We start from the raw sequence: 21,529 nt of genomic DNA on the forward strand, positions 1-21,529 counted from the left end.
GCAGAAACTGGGGTCATTCTGTTCTGGCATCTCCAACCCTAATTAGCAGGAACTGAAATGTATACTGAAAGGAAGGTTTAAATATTTTTCCAACGTTGGAAATAAGTTGAACATAATCTACCATATCTGCTAATGACAATCTCACGTCTGTATCTTCAACGGGTGGCCATATTCTTTAATCCAGACGGCTGATTCTCGCGAGTGCTCAAGGAGCGGCCATCGGAGAGTGCAATGCGTCACGGAAGACTGTGACGTCACGTTTCCCAGGATGGGCTAGGCGAAGCTGGTGTCGATATGAGCTTTGCCACTTGATGGCATCAGGGGGTTACAACATAGCCGTTTGAGATGACCGTGGTCTGGTTAGGAAATGCCAGCAGAACCAAAGGAGTGCCTCGCCCACGCTTCAAACTTCTTTGCTGACCCTTCAGTCTCATACCCTCTCCCCGCAGGAGTTGAATAGGCTTGGTAGAGAAGGGGAAATCTGGTTCGGCCAAGTTCGGCAAGGAACGTGCGCACGCAGCTTGTTGCCGGACCTCCACAGAGCAACGCTGCTTTTATGGGAAAGGGGACATTCAAATTAGCTTTGGGAACATTCACCGCGTGTAACCTGGTTATCCAGTCTGTTCGATTTAAATAAACTTTTGAGGCCTTTTTAAAATGGTTCTTTAGAGATTTCTTATTAATGGTCGCTGATTTGCCTCGAAATCGGCTCAACACAGTGTAGACATGGCTGTACCAGTTCCCGAAGTATTGTTATAAAATAATTTCTGTTGCAAAGTTAGTAAATTTTAGAATTTTGTTTCCATCATGTTTCTAAAACTTGGAGCCCCCACTTCGAAGTGTGATGACAGAAATGGTACATAGTGGGCATTAAACCACATCCCTAACTGATTATGAGACGACTGATGGTGGGAAGAAAATGCTTCGAAGCTAATTCATTGAGAAGCGTGAAAAAAAAAAAAAAAAAAAATAAAACGCTCGACATACTTTGTTTAAGGCTACCTGCACGTCCTGAAAGTTTGTACCATTTGTGCCGTCACAGCACTGGAGAGCGTCCGGGAATTTGAAAGTGGTGTCGGCATCATCTTCATTTACGGTGTTCTCAATAGCTATCTTGAATTTAGAGACAATAGATAGCATATAGCATACCTGCCAACTCTTCCAAACTTTTCGTAAACAGTATGAATATGGACTCGTTTTACGATTTTACAAATCTTGCTTCAAATGTTAAAAAAAAATTTTTTTTTTATTTTTTATTTTTTTTTGTAAATCTATTGGCGGTATCTTGCACCGCCACAAGAGCGCAATAGGTACTGTCCACGGCAGCGTCGTGGTTTTTACTATCCAGTCGCCACGGATCGAAAATCAATCCAAAGCTCAAAGCCTTTGTTCGTGTGTTCGGCGTGTTCAGACGTTGTTGGGCCTCGTTGTTTCGGCCAGTTTCAAGGCGAGAAGTGGGGCGTCTGTGTTCGTTGCACGTCTAACCGTAGCATTCTCCTGGTTGCTGTGGCTTCGCGGCGCAATGGCGAACTCCAAACCTTAAAAGAGGTACTTTCAGGTGTTCCTGAAGTCCTTCCTACACGTCGGAATTTCCATGCTTTGTGCCGCCCAAAAAGCGAGAGAACTTTGGATTCTGTTGAATCCAACAGAATCCAAAGTTGTTTTATATACAATAGAACAACAAGACTATAAAATAGGCACAAGAATTTCAATTCAGTACCCCTTTAGGTCATTGTAAGACATTATACAATGATAATGTTTCTTGCAAGGTGGCTTTTTGATCTGTTCTCGATTTACAACCTTTATCATAAGGGAAGAGCACGACAAATTTGTTTTGTTTTATTACCTACGCAAAAGCATTCTTTCATGCAAATGAAACACATCCACTCTGCTTCACATTACTGCCAGCACCTGTGCTCGGCAAGAGTGCGGTGGGTGTATCTTGTTGGCCACGCGTATGGTAGTGACATTATGGCAATCTTAGGGGTAATTAAAGGAAAGCCAGTGTGGAAAGTTAACGGAGTGCATAGCACATAAGGCACCACAATGGCAACAAATGCTTTCAGGCCGATGATGTGTTTTCGTGAGAAAAGTATGGCAGATTTGGAGAGTAAGAGCATATCTTAACCATCTTATGCCACCATTAGTCAGGAACAAGGTGGCCAGGCTGACCTTTTTAAACAAAGGGTAGGGGTATTCATCTTCCTTGACAAAAATCAACTTGAAATTTATATTTAAAAAAAAAAAAGGCATGGGGAGGGTGATGGGTAGGTACTTGCACATGCACGGGTTCATGCTAGTATGCAATGACAGTATAATGTTCTCATCGCTGTATTATGAGTTTATTGCATTGACTTTCGAGTGCATCACTTGAGCGCAGCAGCAGTTTTAGGCTTATTCAGACTTGAAGTGTGTCTCTCTGCATGGGTCCCCATTTTCCCGCATTTCCTCGTTGCGCGTAACATCTGGACGGGTATAATCGCAACCGCTTTCAGCAGAGCATCACCCAAGCCCTACCCAGTGAAATGCACAAAGCCGTGCCACCGGACATGTTGAAAGTGCCTCCGAGCCTCTCTAGCAAACGTCACGAGGGGAAAAATTGCAATCAGTGTCCGGTTGAACCAAGAAGGAGCCATCCGGAGCTTTGACCCCGCCCCTCCCCCTCATTGCAGGAGCGGCACTTCCGGTAGGAATCCCCTTCCCCGGGCACCCCTCTCTCCCTGCGTGCCGTTGCCCCATGGGAGATGGTGCCAGCTTGGGAGCTGGTCAGGCAATCGGACTCCTCTTGCACGTGCCGCGAGGTCAACTGGGACTTTGAGTGCTGCCCCCTCTTGCAGCGGAACCTCCGCAGACTGCAGGACATCATGCCCGGTCCCAGCACGGGCAAAAGCGTGGACGACATGCGCAGGCTGACGCGCGAGTGTTTTGTGGCGCTCCGGCGACTGGAGGACTTGCCAGGGTTTCGCTTTCAGAGCCACGTGCCCCCCGAAACAAAAAGTGACGCAAACAGTTCCACGTCCTCTCGGGGCCTCCACCGCCCCGAACATGGCGCGCAGCTTAACGGTGACGACGTGCAAGTCGTCGGAGGGACAGACGAGGACTCCCTCCGAGACAGGGTTCGCAGCACGATCCGGCGCAGCCGTCACGACCCACAGCGGGTCCTTACGCGCAAGCTTGGCTACAGCGTCACTGTCAGCGACTTGCGCACGCTGTTGGGCACCAACTGGCTGAACGACGTGGTGATAGACTTCTACATGGGGCTGATTGTGGAGCGTGCGAGCCTGGAGCAGGGGGGCATGAGGGTGCACGCCGTGACCACGCACTTCTTCAACGTGCTACGTAGCCGGGGCTACGACGCGGTGCGCCGCTGGACTGAAGGTGTGGATTTGTTCGACGTAGACCTAATGCTGGTGCCTGTGCACGACCAGGACCACTGGTCCCTGGTGGCCCTGTGGATGCAGGAGCGGACGTTCTCGCTCTACGACTCGATGGGGCGCGAAAACAAGCCGTGCTACCGGACGCTCATGGAGTACCTGCGGAATGAGCACCGGGACAAGAAGCGGCGGCCCCTGGTGGAGCCCGACGGAGGCTGGGCGTGCCAGTTTGCCAAGAACATTCCCATGCAGAGCAACACGCACGACTGTGGCGTGTTTGTCTGCCTCTATGCGGAACGATTGGTGCGCAACGCACCTTTCGACTTCTCGGCGAGGGACATACAGCGGCTGCGTTACCGCATGGCTTACGAGATCCTTACGGGGAAGCTGCTCTGATGTACGGACAGTTTTAACACTCCTGTAGAGCTCCGAGAACACTGATGATGTTGGACCTGTGCCGAGAGGAAGTGAGGTGACTTGCCCGTAAAAGAGTTGGGAGGAGGGGGGACCTAAAAAGTGTTTGTGCCACCGTCCTGTAAAAGCTGGGAAATTTTCCTTTGACTCACTTATAAGAAAGAGCTCAGTTTCATGTTTTTCTTTTTTTACAAGCTGTTAGAGTTTTGTTTTCTGCTGCTGTGCTCAGTGTGCAATGCTTGCCCTGCTGCAGGTTTCCATGTACGTCATCTTGTCATTGCTTTTTTCTATAGAAATTGGGGATTGCGACAGGCCGGGCAGGCGTAAGAAATGGCAGGCAACTGTCATTTATTTATCCCCACTCTAAACATCATTCTAGATAAACGTTTTTCCTTAAGTCCATTGACCCTCTGTTTTTATACAATGTATTTGTGATTCAACAATGTCTTCGTCTTTTTCTTGTGATGGGGGGGGGGGGGGGGGGGGGGTATGCACATGCCATCTTCACTCTGTTTTGGGTCTCAGCGGACATTAGATGGAGCGATAATCATAGCAGTAAGTTGGATAACTCTCTAAGGCCTCTTAAAGGGTAATGGCAAAGAAAAAAAAGTTTTTTTAAACAGCCTAATTGGGACAAGCATGAAACAAAACAAATCTGAAAAAAAAACAAATTTTTTTGCAATATTTAAGCCACAGTACGTAATTTAGTTGGAGTCACAACCTCTCCCCATATGAAACTCCCACTCTTTCGACTAGCGCAGAATAGCTGTTATACGTCACTCCATTACGTATAATACCAGCTTTGTGGCGCGTGATTTAAAACAGACGAGATAGCTGCAAACGAAAATCTGTCTCGCGCTAGAAATATTGCTGTAAAAAATGTTTTGCACAGAAAGATTTTTTTGACATGTTTGTCCCAATTAGGCTGTTTAAAAATACACTTTCTTTTGTTTGCAGTTACCCTTTAATTAGTTTTTATTAATAGTTAGATGGGTCATGCAGGAGGTGTAGTTTCTAAGGTAGTCATTATCGGGGCCTAGATAAATTTGCAAAATGGCAACAGGTTTCGTAATGTGCTCCTACAAGTTTTATTTCCTTCGCCCGATTTTGAAATTGGGCGCTGAAAGGGTACCGGAAGCACTACCCACAAGCACACTTTGAAGAGTGAAGTGGTCGTCTTTGCAACATTGGCACGTCACTATCCTGGTGGCTCATCCTTGGTGAAGGCGTGGATGGCACACTTTTGATATAGTGATGACGAGGGTTGGCGCTTTTTCTGTTGAGTTTCAGAAGCGAGCGACAAAACTGTGAATGCTGATCAAAGGTTATCACGATGCCTGTTGCCTTTTCGCAAAATCTATAAATTGGTTTAGCCTGTAATAGTAATTCTCGGTATTGCGGTTAAAATATGACCTATCAGTCTGTTAATCAGTTGCCCAATTTTTGTTACTTGCCTACTTATTGTGGTAATTATCACCAGACCTAATGTCTGCTGAGCCCATACACATACAGAAGGATGGTATCCATGTAGCAATCACCTGCTTCATTTTTAAAAAAAATTTGTTTTAGTTAGCAATGCACACCCTGTGTGATATACTAGCGTCGCGCATTCAATACTCTGTGGGTTTTTCATCATATGAATAGCTTGATGGGAACACAAAAAGCTCTTTTTCTCTGCAAGCCCTGTTCTTGGGTGTTTTTATGGATACAGGATTTTCGGGGAATTGAAGGAGGGGGACAAAGTTCAGGTCACATATCTCAGTGGTGCTCACTAAGCACTGATTAGGTGGTGAAGTCATACTGACTTGCTTTTGTGAGGCGGATGAAATGCTTCAAACTCTGAACATGAATACTTCACTCAGTATGGGCTAGGAGAATTTTTTTTTTTCCTATTTACATATTCCCCATTTAGTACATTTGCGCCCCCCCCCCCCCCCCCTCCCCAGGGTTATCCGGGTCCCTTGGAAATAAATCTCCTTGGTTGCATGCATAGCAGTCATGTCTGCCTGTATGTGTACTCTGCAACACTGTTAGCAAAAGCAAGCCACCAACAGTTTTCTGTTTTTCTTTCAGTATTGTAGGATTGTCATAAAAAATTATAGTGGCAGAAAATGCTCAGTTGGAGTGGTAACCTAATTCGTAAATTTTGATCCCCCCCAGTCTTCTTTCAAAGTAAAATGTGAGAGAGTGTTGAATTTCTGTTTTGCGCTTGCAGTGTTGCTCAGTGTACTTGAGCAAATAGTATTCCTCGTTCCTCCTTAACAACTTCCTTTGTATGTTTACTGTATGTAATATGTGTGGCGCACATTGTTGAATGATTGTTCTGATGTCACCATACTTTGTTACAGAGATTATTCCTTTTAAGATTTTCATTCTACTCTACTTTGCAACACCTGGCAGAAAGACATTATTTGTGTCTCTACTTAAAGCAGGAGAAATCTTAGACTACATAGGTGTGCCTCTGAGCAAACAGTAAGACCGATAGGGTAGCCATTGTTTTGCTGAGAGATCTCATTTCCCTTAGCACAAGTCTTGGCAAACATTGGCCCCCTCTTCTAGGGCTTTCTCAGTTTTCCTCTCTCGTGAGAGCTGCTGCATTTTTCTCATGGGAACTGCATGGGAAACCATATTTCTGCTCAATTAAATGGTTTTGTCAAGGAAGGATCATTGCCAGCCCCCAGTTTAGTTGGGCTCAGTCAACCAACTAATTTGTTTTTGAATAATTTTAAAAGGTACAGGGCGTGCTAAGGCAGACTGTAGTCGGTGGTGAGCTAAGGATTCGATAGAAGCCTCAACTCCAGAATGTGTTCGCTGACTTCCACTGCCGTGCCTTGGCTGCATGTGCGACATTATCAAAAGCAGGAAGCTTGAGGCAGGGCATCTGCTGCATAGTCGCAGGTATTGGAGTCATGTGATGACTGTGTTATGGGTAGATCTTGGAATATCATTTGTTTTATTTTGGGGGAAAGGACGTTACAAAACTCCAAATAAGTGCCCCTGGAAATATTTTGGAGCTTTCATTGCTGAGGCCGATGTCTGCTAAGCTCGAGAGTTCCAGTTTGGTGTTAAGCAGCCTCGGCAAATGAAAATTTATATTAAAACCTTACAGATCAGACATTGGTATTATTATTGCTTAAAGCTGCAGTGTTGCAGCTCGAGATTTTGATTTCTACCATACCGTGTAAAACATGGATTTTGTAAAAATGTTCAGGGCTCCCTCCACTGAAGTTCGTGCTGCACAGCGTTGGGTATTAGTTTTGTGACTTTATACATAGACACCATTTTCTTCGTTCTTAATAGTTTTTTTTTCCTGCGAGATCGGTGCCAATTTTTTTTTTTTTAGCTGAACTCGTGTCATGTGCCTTCTGCCGTGCCAGTGATGACCGCTCATGGTCAATACTTTGACTTTGTCACTGTTGACGATACGTGTTACGCAGACTGGGGATTTCGTTATCAGTGATTGAGCTAACCTTGTAACGTAGGACTTGCCGCTTGCACTCATAGTGAGAACATGTGTTGAGCAAGGCGCATCTGTTTTTATTGCAAAGTTGGTAATGACCTCACATTGTCTGTCATCTTGTCTCATCAACTGCTAGTTTGCGGTGGCGACAGTATTTGTGCTTCGAACTGTTCCCGCTTCTTCAGGGGTCTCTCCTATCAAACAATGTAAAAAGATGCAGCGTCATATCGAGACAAGCCTGTGCAGCGTGCGGCACGCTAAAATACACAGACGTATGAATGATTTTTTTTTTCTTTTGTTCTGTCTGCAAATCCGGACACCAGCGGCATCTTAACTGAAAATGTCTGTTGTCTTGTAGGTGCAGAATGTTGTGCACTAATAAATGTGCTTCTATTTTTCTACTGTTACGGACGTTCACGGCTCCGCTCCTTCTTTGTTGTTGCAAACCTGGTCCAACTAAGACCGAACTTGATAGTATGTTGGCACTGATATGCACAGATATCCAGTTACTTGTGCCTTTCTAACTGTTGGCTCGTGTGCAGCGTTTTCATAAATTTTAGGGGCGATTGCGATTGTCAAGGTAATGGGAGCTTTCACTAATGTTCAGTTGCTACTTCTGGCCATTTTCTAAGGTGTTTTTTTTTTTTTTTTCAACTCATGTTTCTGTGTTACTCATTTGCTGTGTCACACTGCTGGACTAGGGATGGACCTTTTAAACGTAATTCATTGGAGTACTAATTGCTGAAGTTGCATCGTAATTATGGTAATATCATTAGTGTAATTAGCAGCCTAGTTGCTGTAACATCATTACTACAATCGTTGTTTCTATTGATCTACCGAAGTTTTGACAAAATTTCTGCTATGCAACCAGTTCAGTGTGTGCATAAAGCTGCAAAGTGCGCCAGTGTCTACAATTCATAAACTCTATCTCACTATTTCTTGTTTCTTTAACCGAGGAATCTTTCGTTGCGAGGCAGTTGATATTTGACTGAATTAATGTTTTTGCGTGGGATCGATCTAGTATGTGGTCAGTCCCGAGCATTCGCCACTGGGCATGTCAAGCGCCCGCCCCAGATTGAGTTCACCTACTAGCTAACCGTGACACTCCTTCTCATGAGACTTGTACACGTTACTATAAAAAGAAAGGAATTACATTTACATTTACCCATGCTAAATTGTAACTGATCACAGTTACAATTACACTTCCATATGAGTAAGAGACTTTTACTGCAAAAAGTGGTACGTTACTTTCGCAGCGTTACCTTCAACCTTCTCTCGTAAGGTAAGACACAAAACGAAAGTGTTTTGGAAGTGTTCATTGTTGGCCGCCACTCATGCTTTTGCGACCTTGAACCAGATCTGGCTCTCAAAAGTCTCATCGGACATCTTGCCTCGTTTCAATGTGAAGACGTCGTCCGTTTCCTTGCTTTTACCACAGTCTCGGGTTTTCCACATTATTTTCAATCCACCTTTGTCCAAATAAGTGGTGACACTTAGACGCGCGATAGATTGGCTAGAAAACAACACGCTCGGACGGATGGATAGATTCTAACGGCTGTACCTGTTATAACGGGCGGCCCCTTGCGCCACCTGGAATAAAAAACCAGAAGTATGATTTTCTCTCTCCGCCAATTTGCTTCCCCTCTCCAATTTCGTGACTATCACCAGGCAGTGTGGGATATCACCACGATGACCTATGGGGGATCGGGCAAAGAAACTACTAAAAACATCACCCCCCACGTCTGCCCCCCCCCCCCCCCCCCCCCCCCCCCCCCCCGGCGAGGGAGTCGCCAATTCGCCTCTGGTCAAACCTAAAGCCCCTTGATAAAAGCGTTTTTTTACAAGTACCGCCAACCATTTGTTGTGGAAGCGCGCGAGACACGTGCCATGAGCGGGTGCTCCGCCGCCATTCGCTTCCAAGGCCCGCTCATTTCAGTGCTGCGCCGCCATTTGCTTCCAAGGGCCGCTCGAGACATGGGCCTCGTGCACTCGCGCATTTGACGCTACTTGCAAGACAAGCGCAGACATATCGAGGGGCTTTAGTCAAACCTAAAGCCCCTTCATGTTTTAAAAATAGCACAAGGTGCGTCGACGCACGAGGCACGTGCACCGCGCAGCCCTCGGGAAGATCATGGCGGCACAACGCAGCACTGATGCAGTGTACTAGAATACTTGGGTAGAGCAAGGAGCTCACGCTTGTGGCCTTTCCTGCGGTACATCATAAGGTAAAACGAAGTACAGGGCACAAAAAAAAAAAAAAAAATCGGTATTTTCAATTTTTTTTTTTTTTTTTTTTTTGGAAGGCGAAATTTAATTTTTGTCATTTTACACTTGTTTTATTGGGAAGCTTTCACAGAAAGTTTTTGTACACTGAACGAGAACCTATATCAATACGTTGCAAGCCCAAGGGTGCCAGAGGAATATCAGATTTTGTTATTTGAGTTTTGAAACAACCAACTTAAAAGCTTCTTACTCCCATAGTCGAAAAGAGGAAATGGCTACGTCCCAGGCATGTCCAATGTTGTGAGTTCATGCTTATGCAGGATATTTTTTTTTTTTATTCTTAACAGAACTTTACAGAATTAAAAGGAGGTAGTAGATACGTGTATGTCGTCTGCACTGCACATCCGTAGATCTCGGCGGACCCTACATATATGGGTGAATAACCGTTGCAATATTTTGATCACTTAGACGAATATGGTAATTAACTTTCTAATGAACGGTTTAATGTGCCACGTTGCAATTGCAGCTTTAAAGGGAGCGATTATTAAAGGCTAACCCAATTTAGAAAGTTCGCGAACAAACAACGAGCTTTGAGATATTCATCGCTAAAAGTTTGCCTTTCTTCGCTTCGCGTCGTACCCCTTCTAAATATGAATAAAACGTATCCAACAACAACAACCTTTCTTCGCTTAATTAAAAAACCGCGCGCTGAAAGCGCGAATGAGGTTGTGCTGATATTGATGCGTAGAAGAATGACAAAGTTGTTTCTGTCCCCTCGTCACTAACTCGGCAGCGTGTCTTCGGCGGACTCGCCGGCGCCATACATCAAGACGACTAAGTCACTATTTTACGTATTATTTTTATAACGCGGTTTGTGAATCAAGCGAAGAAAGGCAAACTTTTACGATAAATTTTGCGAACCTCATGCCTTTTCGCGAATTGTCAAAATTGTGTTTGCCTTTAATAATGACTCCTTTTAAAACTGCAATTGCACAATGGCCAATTAAGCCGTTAATAAACAAGTTAACTAACATGTTTTGGTTAATTATTAAACATTGCAACGATTGTTCACCCATTTATTGTCCACCGAGCCCTGCAGATATAACGAAAGACGGCATCCACATTTCTGCCACATCCTTTTTTTTTTTTTGTAAAATATGTAGTTCCGTAAAGAATAAAACAAAAACACCCTGTATGTCTGCGTGAACCAGATACGCCCCCTGTGGAACCATGGGTCTTTCCCTTCGAATACCCAGCTCAGGCGAGACTTACCTGGTTGTCAGAAAGCAGCTGTCGGTTAGATGTATTGTTATGAGCGTGTGGGTTCCAGATGGTTTACCCTCTAGAGGATAATGCGCTGCATATTGTAACCATCATAGGCGCTGCATATTGTAACCATTATTTCAATGCCGTGCTGTAAACTATTACAACTTCTTTCTTGCCCGATCTACGTGTGCTCATGTTTTCTGCTCAAAATGATGTGAAATAGTTGCTTGTTTTCCTTGAATCTTATAAAGCCTTACTTGTTCAGCCCACATTGTCTCAGTTTTTGGACTTAAGTCCAATGTTAAAACGCGTGATAAAAATTGTCACGGCTTATAAGCCATTTCTTACAAGTGAACGTCGTGTGGTCCTCTGATGGTCGTGGCAGCCATGAAGAAATAAGAGATTTTCACCCCTTTGCGACCGTCGCTTGGGTGGTTCGTCGCATAAATGAACACAAGAATGAGTGACAAGTGAAGCGAGCTGATTAAGGTCAAGAAAAAGAAGACGGACAGAAAAGGAGACAGAGAAGTTAACCTGGGGTATTAAAAACATACTAAGACAATCTCGGACTTTAGTATGTGCCGTTTCGTTCCATTATAAAATAACATAGGAAAAAAAAAACTGCTTCCGAGTTTAAGATATATCTTTCAAATATCTAATGTTCGGCCTTTGCGACCAAGGAAATGGGCATTTCATTTAAAATGCTCGCCATCCGACAAACCGAAAGTCGCAGCTAATTCTACGCTGAAACAATTACTTGCAATCCGCTTCTTTAAAGTCGCAATTGTTTTTATGTAAAGGAAGAGTAATGTAGCTTTTACCGTCCAATACATTGAAGCATCATGTTGTTAACGATCGTGCCGCAGCGTAATTCATGCCGCGGTACGACCGCTGGCAGGTCGTAGCTCTATCAGAAATCCTATGTGCACTCCACCAAAGCTGCACCAAAGATTCATATTTTCGCGCGTGCAGCCGCGCATGCGCACACCTTCTGGATAACGCGCCGTTGTCGACACCTGTCGCGATCAATATCATGCGCTTCAGGCGAGCACCTCCGGTCCCAACACTACCCAAGTATTCTAGTACACTAGCACTGAGCTAGATTTCAGACGCCATGTTCTTCCCAGAAGTGGCGCGCGGCACGTGTCTCGAGCATTTACACAACAATGAATGGCGCCACTTTTCTCAGGCTAGAGGGGCTTTAGTCAAACCTAGGCGGCATTACCCCGGCGGGGATCCTGGCGGTGGCCAAGGGCGACGACGCAGGTCCTTCCTGCATGCTCCAAGTAGGGCGACGGAATTCTTGTGTCGTCTAATGTACCACGCATAAAAGGCCTCCGAATACACAACGCCAAACGCAGAGAAGAAAGAGAGACCTTGGTGGGATATGTCATTCTACCCGTAGAATTAAGCAAGATACTTGAAAAAGGACCGAAATTTCGCACAGCTTCAAAACGCCAGGGAGTGCAGCTTTTGTCTAACATCCATGACATAGCTGATAAGGCTCACGAAAGTGAAAGAACCCGATGTATCGAGGACAGTGTCGACTTACACTTACGATCTGTTTCGGATGGCAGTCAAAGGAAGATGAACATGTCTCTTTTAGTTTAATACTTCATCGCAAACGACTTAAACTTGCTGGTGTCTGATGAGGAAGGGGGTTTTGTGGTTATATTGAGGACAAACAACCTAGAAAAGGCAGGAGTGGCCATAGACAAGAACGGACCATCTAGAAGTCAAAACCAAAAAGGTGAAGGCCATGGCGCTCCAACTGTGCACCAGGCTTGAATTGATGCAAATGAAGAAGCTGATATCGACTTCCAAAAAAGACAATTTAGGCATGTTTTTCGCAGCCAAAACCCACAAGGACAGTTTTCCTCTTCGGGTCTTTGTAACTGAAAAGGGGTTCATGGCAAGGGGTGATGTCACGCTTCTTACTGCGTCACCTTTCTAACCTCGTACTGGATGATCCATTCCTGATACCAAACAAACTCCGAGGATGTTATACAGCACCTTCAGCAGGATGCATTGACAGTCAGGTACGGATTTTCGTTCGATGTAGAAGACCTGTTTTATTCAATCCCACATTAAAAATTATTTGCAGCCGTCAAAGAGTGTATTGAGGCAAAGGGAACTATGTTCTTTCAAAACGAATCTGGAGTTTCGGAAGAGTCATTTCTAAAACTTTTGCAATTCTGCCGTTCTGCCATGGTCATTGCGTTTGAGGGCAAGACTTACTTGCAAAAGAAAGGAATTTGTATAGGGTCGTGCCTGGTTCCAGTTCTCTGCGATATTTTTCTATCGCAGTGTGATCGGGCAATAGCCAATACGCTTCCCACCGGCCAGGTTTCCCGTATCTTTAGGTACGTGGACTACTATAGTCGGTTACAGGTTAAGAATGTAGCGGCAAATGCCCCTCAAAGGGAATCATATATTTTTCCGCCACCTCCGTATCCAATAACGTCTCGTCGTTTCGTGTGACGTCGCGGCCAACGCGCGAGAAGGGTCTTGCCTTTTGTACATATTTGCTTTATCTTTCGACTTTGACTTACATTGTGGAAGCCACGAGAGGGAGATTAGAGTTTTCCCTCTCCGGTGAAAACAAATACGAAAACCACCCAAGCGACGGAAACAAATACGACCGTCGCTTGGGTGGTTCTACTCGCACAACGTCCGGCAGACAATGAAGTACGAATATTCGACACCATACAATCCACCTCTTGGAAAAAAGGACAAGGGCTCAAATTTACACATGAGTTACCGGTGAATACCGTCCTTCAATTCTTGGATCTACAACAGACATGTACAAGTTAATGAAAAAAAAGTAATTAAGTTACTGAGTATTGGCCTCAAAAGTAATTTGAGTAGATTAGAAATTACTCAAATTGAAAGTAATTGAGTAAATTACTAACTACCGTAACAAATTAGCGAATTACTTTTGAACTTTTATATCGTTATAGTAACAAAAAAGTACATAAATGTTTTGATCCGTTAGCGAAATTCTGTTTTCACATACATGCTTTAATAGCTGGTTCTGCTTCTGTGTGATTAATTGTTTTCTACTTTTTTGTTTTCTGGTCAATGATGTACTGCGGATCTATCATTTCGACTTTGAGGTTTAGCACTGCCTGAGCTTTATTTTGAAGACATTGTTTGCTTGTCTATAATGTTATGTGAAGTACATGTAAAAGTACTTGGAGTAAAGTACAAAGTCAATTAGAGGTTATGTACCTCAAGTATAGTAAGTACACCGGGTGCAATATACGTGAAGTAAAGTACTATAAATAAAACATACTTTTAAAGTAAAGTGCAAATACTTTTTAACTCAATCTTTCATGATGCCCTTTCATACCCTATTTTTTAGCTTTATTTTAACTGCTACGCATTGCTCCAGGGGTAATCGGGGGAGCATCAGTTTTTTTCGGAAATGGCGGCAAATGTTGGATAACGTCAAGTCGCCACAGAGTAGTTGTTTTACTCTCGCTGACGAACGATTGAACACAATACACTTAGAAAACACTCTTTTCTATTGGTCTTTTAGCCGCCATTACTTTACTCAAAGAAATGACCAGATGACGTCTCGAAAGACGACAGCGCGTTTTCACATGACGATACACCATTTTTTGTTTCCAAATTTGAGGAATGTACTTCGAAGTTGGGAGTTTTTGCTTTCTTCAGAAATTACCAGAAAGAATACTTTAGTAAAGTACGAGTGCATGCTCAGAGAATGTACTTCAAGTAAAGTAAAAGTTTTCTAATCCTACTTGAATAAGTAGTACCATTTTCTTAAAGTACGTTTTAACACAGTTTTTTTTTTTTTTTAACGTTGAGGGGCATTATTAAGCATCTCAAACGATCTTCGAATCTGGGAAGACTATACATGTGTTGAGTCTTGGGAGGAATGGCAACGCAAAGAGGTTACCTCGGCATTGCTCTTTAGCATGCGATCCTTCAAGTACAGCCCAAACTACGGGAGCACCAGATGGGCTTCAGAGTGGCTGGTGCATTTCGTTGACTCCTTCGAGGGAGGCTGCAGTACGTGTAAACCTCCTCTAGTGGCCGAGAGTTCCTACGTTGGGGAGAAGCGGAGACAAACCTTTTTTTTTTAAATACGTCGTCTTCTTGAGCTCCGGGACACAAAGAAATGCTAGTCTTAGGCGTTAATCCTGCATTTACTGGGCCTAAAGCTGTATCCACACGACGGACCGGGCCGCGGACCGATGGATCACGTGATGCACGGCCCGCGGGCCGCTTGGCTGCAATGAGCATCCACACCGCGGACCAAAAGACCAGACGACAGAGCGAACGGGCCGGTCTAACCCTTGACCTCACAGCTCCGCCAAACGCATGCAGCGAGCTGCTTTGGGGCTATTTGTAAGGAGCCAAGATGGAGGTTGAACGAAAGAGACGTTTGGCCGCGGTGGCCCTGGCGTTGAATATTGAAGACGAGGACGACTTAAGTGAACCGAAAAAGGCATGGCGACATCTTTAGATGATTATTTGGGTAGTCGTCGCGACTATTGTCCCACGGAGCGGGGAATTGCTCCATAAGCGCGATGAAGTAAAACGTTGTATCGTCGCACAACAAAAAGTTCGTCTTCTTCGTCTTCCACAGTTGGCGCCAAAAGAAAACGACTTTGGATTTGGATTTCAATCCAAACAACAAAAATCAGCTTGTTGCCAGACTTAGCGCTTCAATTATACTAAAAACGCCGCGGTCCGCCGCCAAGGTCCGGGCGAGAAAAGTCGCTTGGCATTTCTCACAAGCGCGGGCCGCGGACCGCCGGCGGACCTCAAAAACCGGTGACGTAAGATCACATGATGCGCGGCCCGCGGACCAAAAGAGCAATTTGGTCCGTCGTGTGGATACACCTTTACTTGCGACGTGTTTGTCCGCTTCCCGCGCCTCGTAGCAGGGTTGTTGCAGTGGGGAACTCGTAAAAATGTTAGAATGTTTCGGACCCTCCAAACCACTCCCCAACCCCTGACTACGCGACATGCTTCCCCCTCTTGGCAAATATCAGCTGATCTTCCAATTATTATCCATTTTTGTGCAGGAATGTGTCTTGACCAGCAAACCTACCGCTAAAATTCAAAAGTAATTTGTAATTTGAGTAGAAGTTACTCAGAAAAGGTAATTAAAGTACACTACTAATTACCGAAATAAAAATGTAATTGAAAGTTACTGAACTACTCAGAAAAGTAGTTAAACTACAGTAACTTGAGTAGAGTAGTTGAACTACATACAAGTCTGATCTACAACTGTCGTTCTTTGAACATCCTACTTGCTGGAAGTACGCCCCAAGATCCAAGAAAGGCCTCCGGCAATACGATTTGGCACATTCGAAGATTATTAAGAGAGGAATCGTAAAAGCTCCCTAAATGCGGCGATAAAGAAATCCTGTGTACATTCAGCGGGGGACAGCGTTCACGATCAAGTGCAGCGTCTTCAGGATTCTTGCTACCCAAGTTCCATCTTATATGACGTCGCCCAGTCCATTATCACCTCACGCGGACGACAGAGGATAAAAAGGGACACAAATATCCGACCGGCTGTGCTTCCATACATTCGCCGCATTTCCCACAGCCTTAAGAAGATTGCATCGAAGTTTCACTCAGGTCAAGGTGGTGTTATCTGCACCGGACCAGCTAAAGAAGTTGTGTCCGAAAATTAACAACAAGCAGCAGGAACAGGGCGTGTGCGGAGTTCAACGTCAACAAAACTACGTCGAATGCCAATGTGCAGTCGTATACGAAATACCGTTTACTTGTAGGAAAGTGTATGTTGGACAGAAAGAAAGGTGTGTCAACGATCGTCTAAGATAACATGCCTTGGCACTAAAGTCGTCGCCAGCAGGCCACTTTGCCATACATGTCAGGGACTGCCAGTGCTCCGCCTTGTTTAGGAAAACAAAAATCCTGAAACGTTTCGGGGAACGACGAAGTCGCGAGCTCTACGAGGCACAGGCTATTCTGTCCAGTGGGGATGCCTGCGTAAGCGCGCTGTCCGTGGCCTTGTCACCGAAATAACTTTATTTTTTAAGTCGCGATCTTTACCGATCCTTAACCTCTAAGAATATTTTAGTCGTGAACTTCCTCTTTCTTTTTCTATCGGAGTTTGTATGACGTCTTCCCAGGACTTAATCGTTTTCAAAAAATTTTTAAAGCGACCAGCTTAAAGCTTAGTATCCCTCGCAATTCATTTTTAGGCAGTGTATGGGAGTACCCTATCTATAGCATATGTTTTGGCGCGATTTCATTATGCAGGCTTTAAGAGCATTCTTTGGTTTATTTCTTCTCTATCTCTTTTTCATCAAACGTCAGTTGTTAGCGCTCTATCCTGTTTCCCTTGTCTATCCTTGCTTGTCGTATATGCGCTGTTGATTCCACATAATGCCTACTGGGAGACAGAGTGGAGACTTTGGGCCTAAAGCTACGCGGAAGGGAGCCCCAAATTTCCTCTTTCCGCCTGTCCTCAGCTGTGTCAGTTACTTGTACGTCATTCAATTCCCCCTAGATAATTTCCACCAGTCTTCCAATCTTCTCTGTGTTATTAAAATGCACTTATCATCCATTCTTCCATTCTCGTCTGCAAACCCGAGCGCTCCGGCTAAATGTGTCGCCCCGTCCAGTAGGGCGGAAGCAAGCCCTGTGCACCTCAACACCACATGTTCTATAGTCTCGTCTTCCTCTTGGCAGACGGCACCCCGCGTATCCATTTTCTCATACTGTTCTAGCCTCAAAGAACAACGAGCTCCCCTGTGAATTAGCGTACCAATGTTCCTTCCTTATTTCCTGTTTTCGTCCCTTAGCACAGTTAAAACTGAATTCCCCTGCACCCTTTCCCCCCACATCTTTCTCTTGCTTTCTTTTACTTCCTTTTTCACTGAGGTAGTCTGCTCTGCTCCAGCACCTGACTGTTGGTATTTAAATTTTAGTTTTTGGGTTCAGTTTGTCCATTTAGTGTCCAGACTTTTTTTATGTATAGATGCTTATATGCCTTCCTCGCCCAACGCGTATCCTCAGTTGTGTCTAGCCTTTGTTCAAATTTCAACTTACTGATCGCCTCTATAGCCTCGAAAGATGCCCTGCCCATACCTCCCTGCATTCCTTCATTTGGTGTATTCCCATGCGCCCCCAGTGCCAGACGGCCCACGCTCCTCTGCCGGGTCTCTAAACTCGACTGGACCTCAAATGTCATGCATAATACCGGATTGCCTAAAGACAACCCCATCACCATGATCCCTTTCCATATTCCCCTAACTACTTTATATATATATTGTGATTCCGTAGTGCCCTATGCTTCATAATTGCTGCATTCGTGTTTTGTTTTTTTGTATATTTTCTTTCTGTTCTTCTAAGTATTGTTTTTCCTCATTCCACCATACTCCTAGATATTTATACTTCTCTACGTGTTCTATTAAAACTTCCTGAATTTGAGCGGGTTTATTTATACTTATTTTTGTTATAAACCATTATCCCCGACTTGTCGCCGCCGAATTTCTGGCCCAGAGAATCTCCTTGCTCTCCACAGATATGTACAGCTTCTGTAACCTATCCCGGCTATCTGCTAACAGTACAATGTCGTCTGCGTAGTACATTCCTGGTATAACTTGGTTTACTTTTCCCCCTCTCTCCATAATGACACATCAAAACCTATATTAGCTCGTCTGCGCACGCTTGACTCTCAAGTAAGGTCAAGGACGCCGGTGCGCCCGCTATGATCGCTTTCACCAACATGTTGCTTTTTCTTCCGGTGATCCTGTTCTTCTTTGGACACCACAACGCATATCGTACCTTCCGAAAAGCTTCTATCGTATTCATCACAAATCTAGTGACGTCACATGTGTGGTAGATTCCCTGAATGAAGAGACTAATAGACGCTGGGCGCAACGAGACACAGTACACGTGCTTCGTCTGAAACGCTACATCCCCCATCGACCTAACTCAACGACGAGACGTACTTTCCTTCCCGGCGGTGGCGTAATATTACATTGACGGAAAAGGACGTAGAAGAGGAGGACGGCCCTATCATTAAAGTTGGGAGCAACAACTCCATCCCTATTCCAACCATCGTTATTCATCTATAAATAGACAGTTCTAGTGGACCGTACGCTAGAGCTTTGCGTACGCAAGGAAATTGGGGGTCGTCAGTGCGAATGCGCAGAACGTAATAGAAGGGCTAGCTTATTGCGTACGCACGCAACGCTGGGGATTTTGCGTTGCGGGTCATCGGGCTTCGTGGGGAGCTCTCGAGAGATCTCGAGGCCAACGAGAGCACCAGTTTCAAAATGGCGGTATACCTCGACCGGCGCAGCAAGGGCGACGTGGTGTTCTCGAAGTTCAGTGTTACGTGAAATTGCGTGGTGTTCAGCTCGGCAATTCTTTCCGGGACCTACCGCGGTCGAATCAGATCGCCGCACAGCTGAAGGAGTGCACAGTGCAATTGTTCACCGCTCGCAATGTGCGTCAACGCTGCGATCTGCTCAACACTAAGCCTCTTCGCACAGTTCATCGCCAACGGACGAACGATTCTTCAAGAAATCGCCGAAGTTGTCGCTATGCGCAGGACGTCAGCAGGTCATGGACATCAGTAGACGACGGCACGTAAAAATAAAAGAAACTAAATGCTCTAGAAAAGCAACAAGGTGTAAAGTTGGGCGATTTGGTTGATGGTCATATTGAATGGGTTAAAACAGCCCAAAAAGACAAAGGACCAGTAAAAGGAAACACACAGACACAGCGCTGTGTCCGTGTGGTTTCTTTTACTGGTCCTTCGTCTTTTTGCGCTGTTTTAACCATTTCAATATGCTCTAAAAAAAGTTTGTAATATTTTTTTTTAGGGGGAGGCGAGAGGAGGGGGGGCATTTGGTTCGAAAAGATATGCGGCGACTTTGGTAGCTTTCCCGGTTATCAAAAGTCGCGACTTTGATAGCACCATATGCGTTCCACGCAATTATTGTACTTTTACGTGGGTTTCTAGATTAGCTGGAATGGTTTCACTGATTTTAGACTTTATATTTTATAACTTGTTAATTAAAATGCTGCGATTGGCACCTGTGGTGATCATTCGGACACTTTTGATTGCCATACATATTCGCGCATTTGAATTTAGATAACAAGCAACCAATTATATAAGAGCTTGAAAGACTGTATTCAAATATATTAATTGTATTATTGTTATTGACACAAATTACGGCTATGTAAGCCCCCAATAAATGCCGCGATCACAAAAATACGCCATTTAGCCATAAAATACTTTTCAGAAAAGTCTTGTTTTATTTTGAGCATATTAAACTGTGACATTGTTATCAAGATATATACAGACAAGCGGCTAAACACTGGATGTAATATAAAGGCCCATGCGTCACGCGTTGCTTTAGAAAAACACGCACACTTTTGCTCTCTGACTCGGGATTCCGTCTTTGGGTTTTTGTAGTCCGAACAGTTTTTCTTTATACGTTTTGTGACCATATTCCAAACTAATCACACGTGGCAATATTTTGAAAAATTTGGATTGGATTTGTTATTCTTCTGTTGGGAATAATCTTAAAGCAATTAATTATCTAAATACCCAAAATACCATTTAAAGTCACGCAGTTCAGTATTTCACATGACACTTATCTGAGCGAGAATAGGAAGCAAAAACAAACAAATATCCGCACATATTTTTTTTTTCAACAAATACAACATTATATGTTACCTCTAAGTGTACGAAACACCCTGTTTTTGAAAGGACTCTCAACTCCAAAATATTTCGAAGTGCCTGGATCGAACACGTATGTCACAAAATAAAGTTTCCACAAATAACTTCTTTAGCTCAATAATAACGCTGTGAGACACACCTTGAGTTATGAAGGATCCGATATTCACACCTACACCGAGAAATTAAATCCAAAATACAGGTTAGTTTCGGTTTCGTTCCATAATAAAAACATGCTTTCTGGCGTAAATATGACGCTCAACACTGTCTTTCCCTTCGGGATAAAGAGGTGACCTGCGCTCATAACGCCTTAGCTTCCTCGTATAAGCAGGAATATCTTGTTTCGCTGAGTGAACCCAGCCCATTACACAGGCTCAGCAACTGGTATGCCACACGCCCCTCCGACCCTCACTATAACCGCCATTTTCGAAAACGTGTGGCGCCACCTATAGTTAGTGGATGTCGCGAATAAGCACGCGGAATTAGTACGGCTCTGGCAAATTTAACCAAGATCATGTTCACTCGGAAACGTCGCGCAAACTAAACTCTGTCCGAGCAGGTCGTTTTTAGCGTACGCTAAACTATTGCGTGCGTAACAACCAGCAATGCTATACTAAAACTGTCTAATAAATCATCTTTTCCCCGTAACAATATACTAGCCTCATTTTGCTCTTTTTCCAATCATCGTGTACCTCTCCCCCCATCATTATTTGTCCGCTTGCCTGTCTTAAGTTTAATTGGCTTCTTGTTCCTAGTGCCGTTTCACCCTACATCTGGGCGCGGTAAATGCTACGATAGCCACATCGGAGCCAATCCCAGGCCATCTGAGTGTCACGTGACCTTGGAGAGGGGGCACAGTGACGTGCGTAAAGCGTATCACGGCCTACCTCCACAGGGTGGGACTGGCTAGGATAGCTCGTAGCGTTCCCTGCGTCCGAACGTAAGGTGAGTCAAACGGACTATGCCATCTGGGCCTGTCACCGTCCCAGCAGGTACTTTAAGGCCTGTTCACACTCTTGCAACCGAGTACGACCGAGAGAGACCAGACCGGTTTTCAAGGCTCTTGCGATCTCTTAGGACCAGCTCCGC

At 44.6% G+C, this 21,529-nt stretch overlaps 2 protein-coding genes across 2 annotated transcripts in view; both read left to right on the forward strand.

The window, feature by feature from the left end:
• The window catches only part of LOC115317682 (protein FMC1 homolog), a 46,343-nt gene that overhangs the window by 14,920 nt on the left and 9,894 nt on the right, over positions 1 to 21,529 (forward strand). The window lies entirely within an intron of this gene.
• Positions 2,678 to 4,186, forward strand: LOC121832895 (sentrin-specific protease 1-like). Its single transcript, XM_042290883.1, has one exon. It carries the CDS (start codon positions 2,745 to 2,747, stop codon positions 3,768 to 3,770), a length of 1,026 nt encoding a protein of 341 aa, XP_042146817.1. The 5' UTR covers positions 2,678 to 2,744; the 3' UTR covers positions 3,771 to 4,186.

The sequence above is a fragment of the Ixodes scapularis genome, unplaced genomic scaffold (genome assembly GCF_016920785.2).
Source record: "Ixodes scapularis isolate PalLabHiFi unplaced genomic scaffold, ASM1692078v2 PGA_scaffold0__279_contigs__length_252992795, whole genome shotgun sequence".
NCBI lineage: Eukaryota > Metazoa > Arthropoda > Arachnida > Ixodida > Ixodidae > Ixodes > Ixodes scapularis.